Here is a 12,106-nt window from a genome sequence, read left to right on the forward strand (position 1 = left end):
GAAATGAAATGAATTGAATCTCAAAATAAGAAGAGATTCGAGCATGCATGTGCCGATGATCGATCGATGATGGAGAGAGAGAGAGAGATACATACACTTTCCTCTGACCTTCTTAATTTTAACTCCTCAATATTAATTAATTAATTAATTAATTAATTAATACCAACAGTACCCCCAATACCTATAATTTATTTTCCTCTACACCCTAGTTAGCTCTTAATTAAAAAGTAACATATATAATTATATATTGGGTTGGGTTCATGATCATGAATACATACATATAGAGTATAGAAATATTATTAATTATAACTATATATTTAATATTTATTAATAGAAACTTAATTAGGAGACGAAATTAAAAGATGTCTGTTTGCAGGCCCTAGCTCGCTCGCTCGCTCGAATATAAATAATAAATACATCTAATCTAATATATGAATTGATATAGAAGAAGAAATATATATAAATTTATAATGAAATGAGATGTCTAGAAAAGCACGAACAAAAGCACATATCAGGGGACTACCTTGTCGGAGGACGACGATGGATCGATCTATCTATTTATCTATCCATATCCAGTTAATTATTAATTGTTAATTAATGAGCATGCATATTATTGTATATATTCTCAAAACAATAATAATAATTCATATTTTTTTTATGCATAACAGATTAGCAGGCTAGGGAGGGGGCCAAACAGCCCGTTTGATTGATTGATTGATTGTGATGAATATTAATTGAATGGAGTTGGGATGGAAGCCTTGAAAAAAGGGGAACAAACAATTATTTAATTATATAATTGAATATATATTGGAGCTAGCCGGTAATTACTAATTCACCCATCACAACATTCAAAGGAAAGCTCTCAGCTAGCTATATATATATATATATATATATATATATATATATATATATATATATATATATATATATAGCTTAGAGATGATATATATATTAATTATAAAATATTTTGTTCATCTTCATTTCATACAACATCAACAAGCCCCCTCATATTCCAATCTCCTTCTTCTTTTTCTTCTATCAATTATTATTATTATATAATTTTCACATCAAATTGAAACTTAACATGTGCGGCAGGAGCATGCATGCCCAGCCCAGACCAGACCAGCATGCATTATCATGTGGTACGTGTCTTGTTCCTCGTCAATCAAAATATCCAATTCAATAGTACATATACTACAACCACTGTGCAGCAATTCAATAGATTCGTTACCATGCAATGCATTTCATTGATAAATTAATCTTTAATTAATTTACCAATCCAAAAACAGGACCCTATCTAGCTAGCTAGATTAATACATTAACCAGATTGATTGATTGATTGGATATAATACAATACGCATATCATGTGTTGTTTAATTACTCATCATCTCTCTCTCTCTCTCTATTTGTACATACATATATGTATGTATGTATAAGACAATGATCGATCAAGTGCCATATACAAGGACGTGTCTTAATTGTTGTATATATATATATATATATATATATACTTTGTCCAAATTTTCAATACTTTTTTCTTATCAGAATATATACATGCGCATGTGTGTCGTCTTTTATACCAAATTGTCTCTAGAGAATTAATATTATTAAATTACTAACCTCTCCCTCCCCCCCCCCCCTCGATCTCTTTGCAGTAAAAAAAACGTATAGACATTGACATTGCAGAGAAGAAGAATTGATCAACCACAGCCACAACCACAATGTTGCTAGCCATGACCCTGTATTTATTTCCAACTCACGCTTTCTTTTTTTTTCCACAAAAACAAAACATAACAAATTAAAAGAGCTTGCTTTTGCTGCTGCAAGTATATGTGTACGCATCTTTAATCTTTAATTAACCTTGTACCCAGCCAGACAACATTCCCAAAAATAATACTAAAATTTACTAATTCAACAACCCAACAAATATTTAATGTCATTTTTGTATAATTTCCATGCTTTATTGTATATAAATAATAATAATAAACACTCAAAACTCATTGATCAGTTGAGGGGGGGTTAGAGTAAGTAAGTAAGTTCATGCCTTTTTCTTTTTATCTTCCTCTGCCTCTTCTCCTTTGCTGCACCTTTTACTTTTCCATTTTTTCCCTGTTTGAACTCTTGTTTTGCTTTTGTCCTTCTTTCTTCAATCAACAACTACCATTTTTCAAAAAATATAAATAAAAATGGTAAGCAAGCCAAGCCAAGCCTTCTATTCTATTATACGTTAGTTAGTTAGTTAGTTAGCTATGGAGGCCAGGACAACATCTTCAATGGGAGAAGAGCAAACAGGACATCTTCCGCTTTCTATTTGCAATTGATGAGCACATTTGAAGCAGGCGCACATATGCCCGCATCTGAAATTACAAGGTCATCCATCATCCACTTTATAATTTATTAATTTATTAATTAATATCAAAAGGAAAGGAAAGAAAAGATAAAAGAAAAGAAAAGAAAAAAAAATGATCATATATAATACCTGTACAAAAGAGAATCAACTGGCATTTCATTGCAAATGGAACAAATTCCTTTCTTGTGGTTGGGGGACCCCTTTTCCTTCTTTGAAGTTTCTCCCATGTCTTCTAATTCAACTGTACGCATCACACATCAAATTATTGCCACGCACGCTGTATAAGGACCACATCAATTTCTTCATTACAAAAATTATGACTATACTACTACTCCTTGCAAAAGGCACCCCCATTAATTTAATATCACTTCACATTTCTATATAATATTACAATTGAAAATCAAATGGAATATAAAATATGTTAGAAACAAATCCTTTTTGTTAACTTGGGCCTTGTTTGATCTATGCGGTGTTATTCCCATATAATCTTGTTTGATGCAGGTTTCAGAGATGAGGGTTATTTGAGATTATTTAGATAAAAAGACACTAAGGTATAAATAAATTGGATGGTATTTTAGTTCATGATTTAAATGATGTGATTGATTGGATTTTAGGTTATTTGAAATTAATCCCAAATAACCCACATCAAACAAGGCCTTATCTATACTGGACTTCAAACTTACTTCTTCTCTTTTTCCCTAAAGATCATGTTTTACAAGGTTTTAAATGGAGTTATGATCGCAGAGTGTTATCATTTTTACAGGAAATGAAATGAAATGAAATGACAATAACAAAGAAAAGTGTGTTAGATTCCTATCAAATCAAAGTAGTTCCATCCTTGAAACTTACTATCTTTGGGTATTATTTGTACTTGTTCTGGTAATCAATCATGCTATAATAATGTTTTAATGCCATAAATTCAGAATTAATCCAACTAACTTGGTAGATTACCATAGCGACCTAAAATAGACGCAACCTCGTGCTTGACCGCAGCCGCAACCTCTTTCTTAATTGACTTTTGCAAATTTGCCTGCATTTCCATGCAGTGCTTCATAGATTTTCTTAGCTTAGACATCTCTTGTTGAAGTTGTAACATATGCCCTCTTAGGTCATGTATTAGTTCAATTTCCTGCTCATAAGAAAAATAAGGAATTAGTAAAAGGAGCATTCTCATCATGTTTATGAAAGTTAACAGAAATGCAAAAGACATGAATGTACAGGGATAAAAGGACTTGCCATTGACGATTGACTTTGAAATGAAGAATGAGGCGTTATGTCCAAGATGGGAGATTGGGAGGTTGGGTCTGGAGATTCATCATGAGGGTCTGAGCTATCATTAACCTCGTAACAAGACCTAATTGAACACTCCGATTCTGAACCTGTTATGTCTGGATCCTTATAGTAGCTGATTCTATCATCTGATGATCCTCCTTCCTGCCCACTTTCAGGCACATGCATTTCTCCTGGTATTTGAGATGTCATAAGTTGTTTTGTTCTGCTCTGTGAAAGAGGTTCTTCTTTCGGTTGATGTGGTAGTGTGTTCGAGCGAGAGATCATCAGCTGGTCAATTTTCTGTCTCAGGTTACTGAAAAGAAAAGTGGACACATTTCTCCTGCACACATAATTAATCAAAATCATAATGGAATTCAAATTGTAGCCAGTTCAGTAAATGTTGAATTGTTTAATCTTCCATTTGTTCATAAAATAAAATTAAAAAAAGGTTTGAAAACAAATCAAGCAATAATAAATAGCTGGTAGACCTTTCGAGTAGATGTTGTATATCTTGGTTACTGTTGAAAGGATTGAGCATCTCATCATATCTTGCTTGCCTGAGATCTTCCCAATCACTTATTGGCCGACAAATATCATTTGTCCAGTCACAGTTAGCTCCCTGCTGCTCATCAATTTCCACTTCCTGACAGTTTACTCCATCTTCTTCTTCTTCTTCTTCTTCTTCTTCAAAATCACCCCGTGATTGGCTCATGTCACTAGAGCTATCTTCATTTTTTGTATCTACTATTATCTGGTTAAAAACCCCTTTCCATTCATCTTCTTCTTCTTTCTCTACATGTTCCTCCTTTGAGGAGGATGTTGATAAGCCTTGGCGGTTGTAATGGTATCTATTCTCTTCACTCATTCTATGTTTTTCTTCATCTGGAAATGAACCAGAACGTTCATGAATTTCTTTTGGGGTATAAACAATAGAGTTTTGACTGGAGGAAGTACTTGTCTTCTCTTCAATGAGGTTAACTAGTGAGGTAGGCTCTTCAATTTCATTTATGTGCAGGGAATCAGTAGAAAAGTTTTCTACATACTTGTTTACCAAATCTCTACGTGCTCTCTTGGGGTTAGTTACATCACTTTCAATCCCATGGTTGAATCTGTCTCTGCAAATTTGAAGTGATCATGTAAATATATATATTCATGAAATGTGATTTGAAGTGGCATATACAGTGAAAAGGAACTATTTTACCTTAGAGTTACAATGGATTTATATTCAGATGTTGTTGAATCCAAGTGTGGAAGATGTTGCTCTGTTGGATTACAATCCGTTCTACCTGAGATTGTTGAATCATCTCGTGGATGATGATCTGTTGGATTACAATCCGTTCTACCTGAGATTGTTGAATCATCTCGTGGATGATGATCTGTTGGATTACAATCCTTTCTATCTGAGATTGTTGAATCATCTCGTGGATGATGATCTGTTGGATTACAATCCTTTCTATCTGAGATTGTTGAATCACCTCGTGGATGATGATCTGTTGGATTACAATCCTTTCTACCTGAGATTGCTGAATCATCTCGTGGATGTTGCTCTGAGGGATTACAATCCTTTCTATCTGAGATTGTTGAATCATCTCGTGGATGATGATTGCAAGGTAGAGTTGTCTCCTCTGATAAATGTGATTGAGGCTGCTGCCTGACTTTTTCCTTTCCACGGTGCAAGTTGTATCTTATTGGCATTGGATTATTTAGATGATCTTGATATCTATTTACTGCTTCCCGATGTAAAAATCTAAGCCGAAGTAAAGCCTAACAGACAAAAAATTATGTAGTTCAGATTACAGGCATCTATCTATATATCTGAGATTGTTGAATCAACTATCTATCTATCTATCTATCTATCAATTTATGTGTATGTATAGAGATAACATTGCTTCAAAATCAGATAAAGATGCTGTATATTCGATAAAGAGGGAGAGAGACTAAACCTGAATTTTCCCCTTGTGTGAGAAATTGGAAACTGGTCGGCGCTGTAACAACCCATCAAGCTCACTTCGCCTTTCTTTCTCTAATTGCAGAAGCAGGTCGGTAAGTGCTTGCCGCCCCCGAATACGAGGGGAATTTACAAAAGGAGCAGAAAAAAGATGTCTCTGCTCCGGTATTTGAAGACGGCGATGATGATCTAATTCACTATCATCGCCATCGGTTGTCAATTTCCGTATAACATCGGCGACCCTGACGACCCTTTTACTTTGTCCGACAGCAGAATCAGTCGCGGGAGGCGTTGCCGACGGTTCAATGTCAAGAGATTCTGGCGGCGGTTGAGGCGACATGTCTTCTCCATTTTGATGCTCACCTGACAAATCCTTCCATTTCTTGACTAGGGAAGATACGCCGCCATGATTAGGGATTTCAGTTGAGCTCTCAGAATGGGTGGGAGAAGTTTCCCTCTCCTGGCGGGAGACGTCGTGAGTATTATTAGGGCATGAGAAATCCTCCCCCGTCGTATCGCCAGCAGTGGTGTTAATACTGAATCGATCTGCGCCTCTGCGACTTTGGTCTCTCCTGAGGACGCAACCGAAGGGGACGAAAGAGGCGATTTCGACTTGCGATGACGCCATTTAACGGACATAAGGAAAAGAAAGAGAAGATTGGATGAAGACGAAGCGAAACAGTGTATAATCCTCCTCCCTCCCTCCTGGGGCGGGGCAGGCAATGAGATCTAAATTACCTGGATGTGGAGGAAAAGAAAAGTGAAGAAACTTGTGGGAGAAGAGAAATAATAGTTATTAAGATTAGAGGAAGAAGCAATCTAGAGAAGTCGTCGTTGTCCATTACCATCATCATCATCATCCAATTGTTGTTGTTACTGACGACTGAGTGACTGGACGAGTTTGGACTTGTTCAAAGTTACCCTATTTCATCCAACACAAAATAATTAAAGGATCGACAGGCTTTAACAATCAATCAATGCCCCGCCCATTCCTTCCTTCCCCCTTGGAGAGTGATAAAAGAATGAATGAATTGCAGCATAAATATGAGAGAGAGAAAGAGAGAAAGACGTTTGAATTTCGAGGGAGATGGAGGGCCATCATCTCTGCATCTTTAGCGGGAAGCCTAAACAATTTAACAACTTCACTAGTATACTGCATAAATAAATAAATAAATAAATAAATAAATAAATAAAATAAATAAATATCCAGACCCACTTTCTTTATCTATTTCTACCATATTTCTTTCTAATATTATTGTAATACAAAATCAACCATTTTTTTACTTTTTTTTTCATTATTAATAGGGTCAAGTCAAAGCCAAGCACCATTTCAATCAAAGATTATATCAATTAGTTAACCCATTGAAAAGTATTAGTATTTATATCAAATATTGAACCAATATTCTATATCTATGATTACAAACAAACAGACAACTCACTTAACAACAGGTCTTGGGATTTGATCTTTTTGGCACCTTGCCTTCCAGTTTCAACTATCTTCTAGATGCTTCTAGAATGTGGTAAGGCCTAATTCATGTTTCTACAAATAAATTAACAGGAACAAACTTACTCACAACTACAAATTTGTATGCTAATTTATGTTCTTATATTTATTATGAAAAGAGATGTAAAAAAAAAAAAAATGTATATATGTTAACATGAAGTGCAAACACAAGTTACAAAAGGAGTGAAAGACAAAAATCTAAACAAAACCCAAAGTAAGTGCCTAGAAGCCGAAGAAACCCAGTTCGCTTGCTTTTTCCTTCTCAAAAGTCTCAAAGTACTGATAGATGATGGTAACAGCAAGCAATATTCCAGTTCCCGACCCAATTGCTCCCATGAAATCAGCCAACACAGTCAATGCGCCAATGCAGATTCCACCAAAAGCAGCAGCAGTTGGGATATAGCGGTTCAGTTCCTTCTGTAGATTCGAGTCTCTGTGTCCGGGCATCACCATTTGTTGCTCCTGCAAGTATAACAATCATTAACATTACTTCCTTTCAAAAATAATAAAATATTAAGATTTCGGAAACGGTATTTTAAGTAAATATGTAGTTGTGGTTGGATCTCACAAAGAAATCGCCAATTCATTTTGGAAACAAAATATATTTTTATTTTTACATAAAACTGTTACTAGGCAGGCTGTTTGTAGGGATGATGATCTAAATGAGATTCATCAACATAACAAATACAATAATATCTTCTTCTTTTTTAACTATTTGGTATGTAAGTTGATTTGATAAAATATGGAACCAATGTCAGGAAATAATTAAGCAAACAACTATCTAATGAATTTAATTCAATCTAACACCTACTCATTTAGATTAAGTAATAAGTTGTGTTATTTTTCTTTCAAAAAAAAGTTGTATCATGAAGAAAACCTAAATCATAGAGTTTTGCAAATTACCTTGAGCTGCTTGGCTACATCTTTTGCAGAAGATCCAGAGACTTCAATCCAAGTTTTTGAGAACAATGCACATGCAGAGAGCATGAACACCAAGTAGAATAGAGCATGGAAAGGATTTGCAGCCATATCAGCCAAACTGAAATTCGTTCAACACACTTTAGATTCATACACTTCATAACAAACATCTCACTAAACTCAGTGCAGCAGCAGCAGCTCAATTAGGAGAAAAGGGTTAAAAAATTACCTTGATGGTGCAGTGACGTAGTAAGCAAGACCTCCAACTGGAACCGATTGACCAGAATACTCAGATTCCTTCCACTTACCCAAAAGATCCACCAAGAAGTTTCCTCCGTATTTTCTATAGAGCAGCTGCAAGTAAAGAAGACATGAGATACAGTTTGAATTGGAAGGAAAAATATAGCTAATGATCCCAAATCAACAGAAAAAAATTATTCATATCATATGATTTAACTTTTAAGATTCCTCTGTACTTAGTTTGGAGGATTATTGGTTAAGTTTGTGATGAAAATGCCTTAGTTTGAAGCATAATGGGCCTATTTTGTTATGAACTTTTTTTTTATTGTTGATCATGATCTAAAAAATCATCAAAAATAATCCCATCCTGATCCAGAACTGAAAAAAAAAAAAAACACTTCCAATTTTAACTTTGGCGATTTCATTTGTGACAAAATACCTGTTTCCATATAGGCTCAATATAGTGATGCAAAAAAATAAGTTATTATGGTCAATTTGTTCAACATAGAAATTACAAGAACAGTATCTATTTCGTATAAAATGGAAACAAAGGAAAAAATGGTGAAATTATGGTACCTGAGAGATGAAATAAAGATTGGAGACAAGTGCAGACTGAAGGATGATGGGCATGTTTGAAGTATAAAATAACTTAATTGGGTACGATCCTTGTTGTCCACGTGCATTCTTTGATCGCACAGGTAACACGACGCGGAAGCCTTGGAAGTAGATAACAATGAGGAATATCAAAACAGTAGCAAGTAAATTGGTCACATTAGGAAGATTCTGCCTGTAAAAAGCCTCCCGAAGAGCTCTGACTTTATCTGTCCGAGTTATTAACAGATGGAACAAGGCAATAACAGCACCCTCAAACTCAGCTCCACGACCACTGTTGATTGTGGTAGGGCTAAATGCTTTCCAGATGATACTTTCACTGCAAATTGTGTACAAATTATTAGCCAGCCCACATAAGCCAAAGCCAAAGCCAATTAAAGTGTGCTTGAATTGGAGCTTGTTTGATGTATTTTTTTCCCTTCAAATAATCCTGACTTTTATATTTAATATAAATAAACCCTTAGTTTCATGAAAAATTGGATTATTTGGGTTGAATGACTAAAATATGTTTTATATTTAATATTTTAAAATGATAAAACTACAATAATGGTATTTTTTGATGATAAAACTACAACAATGGGATATTCATCAAACAAAGTCCTTGGTGTCTTACCAGATATTGGTAGCAATGAACAGGGAAATCCCAGACCCCAAGCCATAACCCTTCTGCAAGAGTTCATCCAAGCATATAACAATGATACCCGCGAAGCAAAGCTGAAGAATGATTAGAATAGCATTGCCGACACCTAGTTGACCAACACTTCCATACATTCCAGACAGAACATAGGCAACAGCCTCACCAACAGCTATCAAGATTCCCAGAAGCTTCTGAGCACCATTCCTAGAACAAATTGAAATCTGTCAGCCATTATGTTAAACTAAAATCTTTGAAGTCTACAATTGACCAATTGACCCCACTACACATTTTTTTTTCTTGTTTCTATATCTTGGTACATTCCATATACAGAAACGTTTGGAAAGAAAATTGAGAAATTTATTAAATTTTCTCTTTGAAGCGGGAAATGGATCAGGTCTTATGAATGCTATCTCAAGTAACAAAGTTTCATGTTAAATTGGCATTTCGAATAGGGAAGAGAACAAAATACAACTGAAGAAAAACAGTTTACAAAGAAAGGAAGAGTGTCAACAAAGAATGGATCAAAACTTTAACTGGCTGGAAAGAACAGCATTAGATCAAGAATGTTAGATACTCACAGAAGTGCACGGTCCTCCCGCACACTGTTGTCAACTTCAATGATCTTAGATCCAGCTAAGAGTTGCATCACTAGTCCAGATGTCACAATTGGTGTGATACCAAGTTCCATTACAGTGCCACGGTTAGAGGCAAGAATAACTCGCATCCAGTAGAAAGGATCTGCACCAGTTGTCGAGTGTATGCCATACAGAGGAAGCTGACTGCAAACCAGAAAGATGAAAAGAGAAATGACTGTGTAAATGACTTTCTCTCTGAAAGGAATCTTGCGGTCTGCACTCTGGACTTCTGGCAAAAACGATAAGAATGGCCTGACCAAATGCAGCACCCTGAAACCTCCTCCCATCTCGTACTAGTCAAACCCAGCCTGCATGCAAGATCAAGCATTTACCACATAAGATGAAACAAGCACCATTCGCTAAAGTAAATAAAATTCACATCTATCCGATAAAGAAGCAAACACAATTGGGTACAAAAAAATCATGAAGATGGTCGGCCATTCAAGAGTTCAGCTCACAAGGCTCTTTTGAATGACGCACCACAACAAATTGAAAAGCTGGGACAAGAACTGTTCAGATCTTATGTGAATCGTGAAATTACGAATCCCTTGAATTGAATCGGAGATAAGAATGCGATCGATCGTTGTTTATAAGTAAAATACAACAAATAGAAGCCAAGATCTAGGAGCAACCGATCTAATACGTGCAGAAGGAAATAATAAAAGTTCAAGTAGAAAAAGGAGGAGAAAATGCATATGTAATGATCGATAAGCTTGAATACAGGTAGCAGAATGGAAGATTAGGTAGGAAAGCGATAGAGATCGGGTACTTACAATTGAATTTGGAGATCTAAGCTCAAGTCTTTGCAGAACCCTGGTTAGGGTTCTCTTAGCTCTGCTCTATATGAATGAAGAAAATGCTTGACTCGGCCAAGACGCTCGCTCGCTCGCTCGCCAACACGATTACAAACTCACTCTAGAGAGAGACGCGTTTCAGGCAAACCCAACCCTTTACTTAAGGCCCACGACACTAAACCAACAAACAGACACGTCGAAAACGATTTTTATTGCACTTACATTTTTTAACTTTTTTTTGGTTATTAATTTTTTTTTTTAATAATATTTTCTAATAAAGCTACTGTCCATTATATATATTTTTAAATAATTCATATATATTAAAAATAATAAAATAATTTAAACACAACAACTAATATATTATCCAAACGAAATTTTCTTTTTAATATTTAATTAAATTAATGTTGTTGTTAGATGTAATATTATATATATAAAAAGAGATACAATTAATAAATATCAACATGTTTACTAAATATGTCAAGTTCTGGCTACAAACTTAAAACATGAATACTATTAATTAAGAGTATTTATAAGGATTTAAAATTGAGATTTTTTTTGTCCGTGTCTACTTATATCAACGTATATCAGATTCCTCTAAGAGTTCAAACTAGTTACAAAGCTTTTTGGGACCCGATCATAAATAAAAGAATGAGGAAGCTTCTCATTTAGAAAAATAAGATGATTTTTAAAGGAAGTCGTTTAGTCCTTATCAAAAACGTTCTTTCTTCAATGTCAACTTATACGAATCGGCTCTATTTGTCCTTTAAAAGTGTGTATGGTCGTGAAGATTGAGAAAATTATGTGTAAATTCTTATAAGTATTGTTTGATTCCTCATTTTCTCATTTAGTGAGTTGGAATAATGTTAAATTAATAAAAGAGCAGGGGACTGGGAATCCACAATCTTGTTTCTTTTAATAAAGTCTTATTATCCAAATGGTGTAGTAGGTTTGAATCTGAGCAAGAGATTATTTTGGTCAAATTGATTAAATATAAATATGATCAGGATTTGTCGGGTTGGTTCATTAAGAATTCTTATAGACCCGTGGGATGCAACATTTGGGGTGATATTTATGCAATATGGAAAGTTTATTGGGAGCATTAATTTTTATTGTGAGTGATGAAAATTCGATTAGTTTTTGGGACGACACTTGGTATGATGATAAATATTTGACGAAAGTTTTCCTCGAGCTTACTT

General features: G+C 34.8%; 2 protein-coding genes across 4 annotated transcripts; both read right to left on the reverse strand.

The window, feature by feature from the left end:
- Positions 1-1,891: 1,891 nt before the first annotated feature.
- On the reverse strand, positions 1,892-6,589 carry LOC124911944. 3 transcript variants are annotated; one of them, XM_047452487.1, is made up of 8 exons: positions 6,419-6,588; positions 5,566-6,308; positions 4,824-5,386; positions 4,111-4,737; positions 3,587-3,962; positions 3,302-3,479; positions 2,480-2,591; positions 1,893-2,357 (listed from the first exon to the last, which is right to left on the reverse strand). In XM_047452487.1, exons 2-8 carry the CDS (start codon positions 6,196-6,198, stop codon positions 2,240-2,242), a joined length of 2,607 nt encoding a protein of 868 aa, XP_047308443.1. In that variant the 5' UTR covers positions 6,199-6,308; positions 6,419-6,588; the 3' UTR covers positions 1,893-2,239. The 3 variants fall into 3 exon arrangements, with proteins under 3 accessions (XP_047308444.1, XP_047308443.1, XP_047308442.1); XM_047452488.1 differs by having other exon boundaries at positions 1,892-2,357; positions 3,311-3,479; positions 5,566-6,589; XM_047452486.1 differs by having other exon boundaries at positions 5,566-6,588.
- A 572-nt stretch (positions 6,590-7,161) lies between these two features.
- Positions 7,162-11,043, reverse strand: LOC124911263 (protein transport protein Sec61 subunit alpha-like). Its single transcript, XM_047451720.1, has 7 exons — positions 10,890-11,043; positions 10,060-10,424; positions 9,458-9,685; positions 8,809-9,163; positions 8,222-8,346; positions 7,978-8,113; positions 7,162-7,536 (listed from the first exon to the last, which is right to left on the reverse strand). The coding sequence occupies exons 2-7, from the start codon at positions 10,401-10,403 to the stop codon at positions 7,297-7,299; spliced, it is 1,428 nt and encodes a 475-aa protein (XP_047307676.1). The 5' UTR covers positions 10,404-10,424; positions 10,890-11,043; the 3' UTR covers positions 7,162-7,296.
- Between the last annotated feature and the right edge of the window lie 1,063 nt (positions 11,044-12,106).

This window comes from Impatiens glandulifera, chromosome 8 (genome assembly GCF_907164915.1).
Source record: "Impatiens glandulifera chromosome 8, dImpGla2.1, whole genome shotgun sequence".
Lineage (NCBI taxonomy): Eukaryota > Viridiplantae > Streptophyta > Magnoliopsida > Ericales > Balsaminaceae > Impatiens > Impatiens glandulifera.

What these genes read in the sequence shown, in the direction of transcription:
- LOC124911944 (XM_047452487.1), bottom strand. Translation starts at nt 6,198, where the DNA reads ATGGCGTCATCGCAAGTCGAAATCGCCTCTTTCGTCCCCTTCGGTTGC. An exon ending in CACACAAGGGGAAAATTCAG is followed by an intron (nt 5,387 to 5,565) that starts GTTTAGTCTCTC and finishes TTTGTCTGTTAG; the next exon opens with GCTTTACTTCGGCTTAGATT. An exon ending in AAATCCATTGTAACTCTAAG is followed by an intron (nt 4,738 to 4,823) that starts GTAAAATAGTTC and finishes TCAAATTTGCAG; the next exon opens with AGACAGATTCAACCATGGGA.
- LOC124911263 (XM_047451720.1), bottom strand. Translation starts at nt 10,403, where the DNA reads ATGGGAGGAGGTTTCAGGGTGCTGCATTTGGTCAGGCCATTCTTATCG. An exon ending in TTCATTGCTACCAATATCTG is followed by an intron (nt 9,164 to 9,457) that starts GTAAGACACCAA and finishes CACAATTTGCAG; the next exon opens with TGAAAGTATCATCTGGAAAG. An exon ending in TACGTCACTGCACCATCAAG is followed by an intron (nt 8,114 to 8,221) that starts GTAATTTTTTAA and finishes AACGAATTTCAG; the next exon opens with TTTGGCTGATATGGCTGCAA.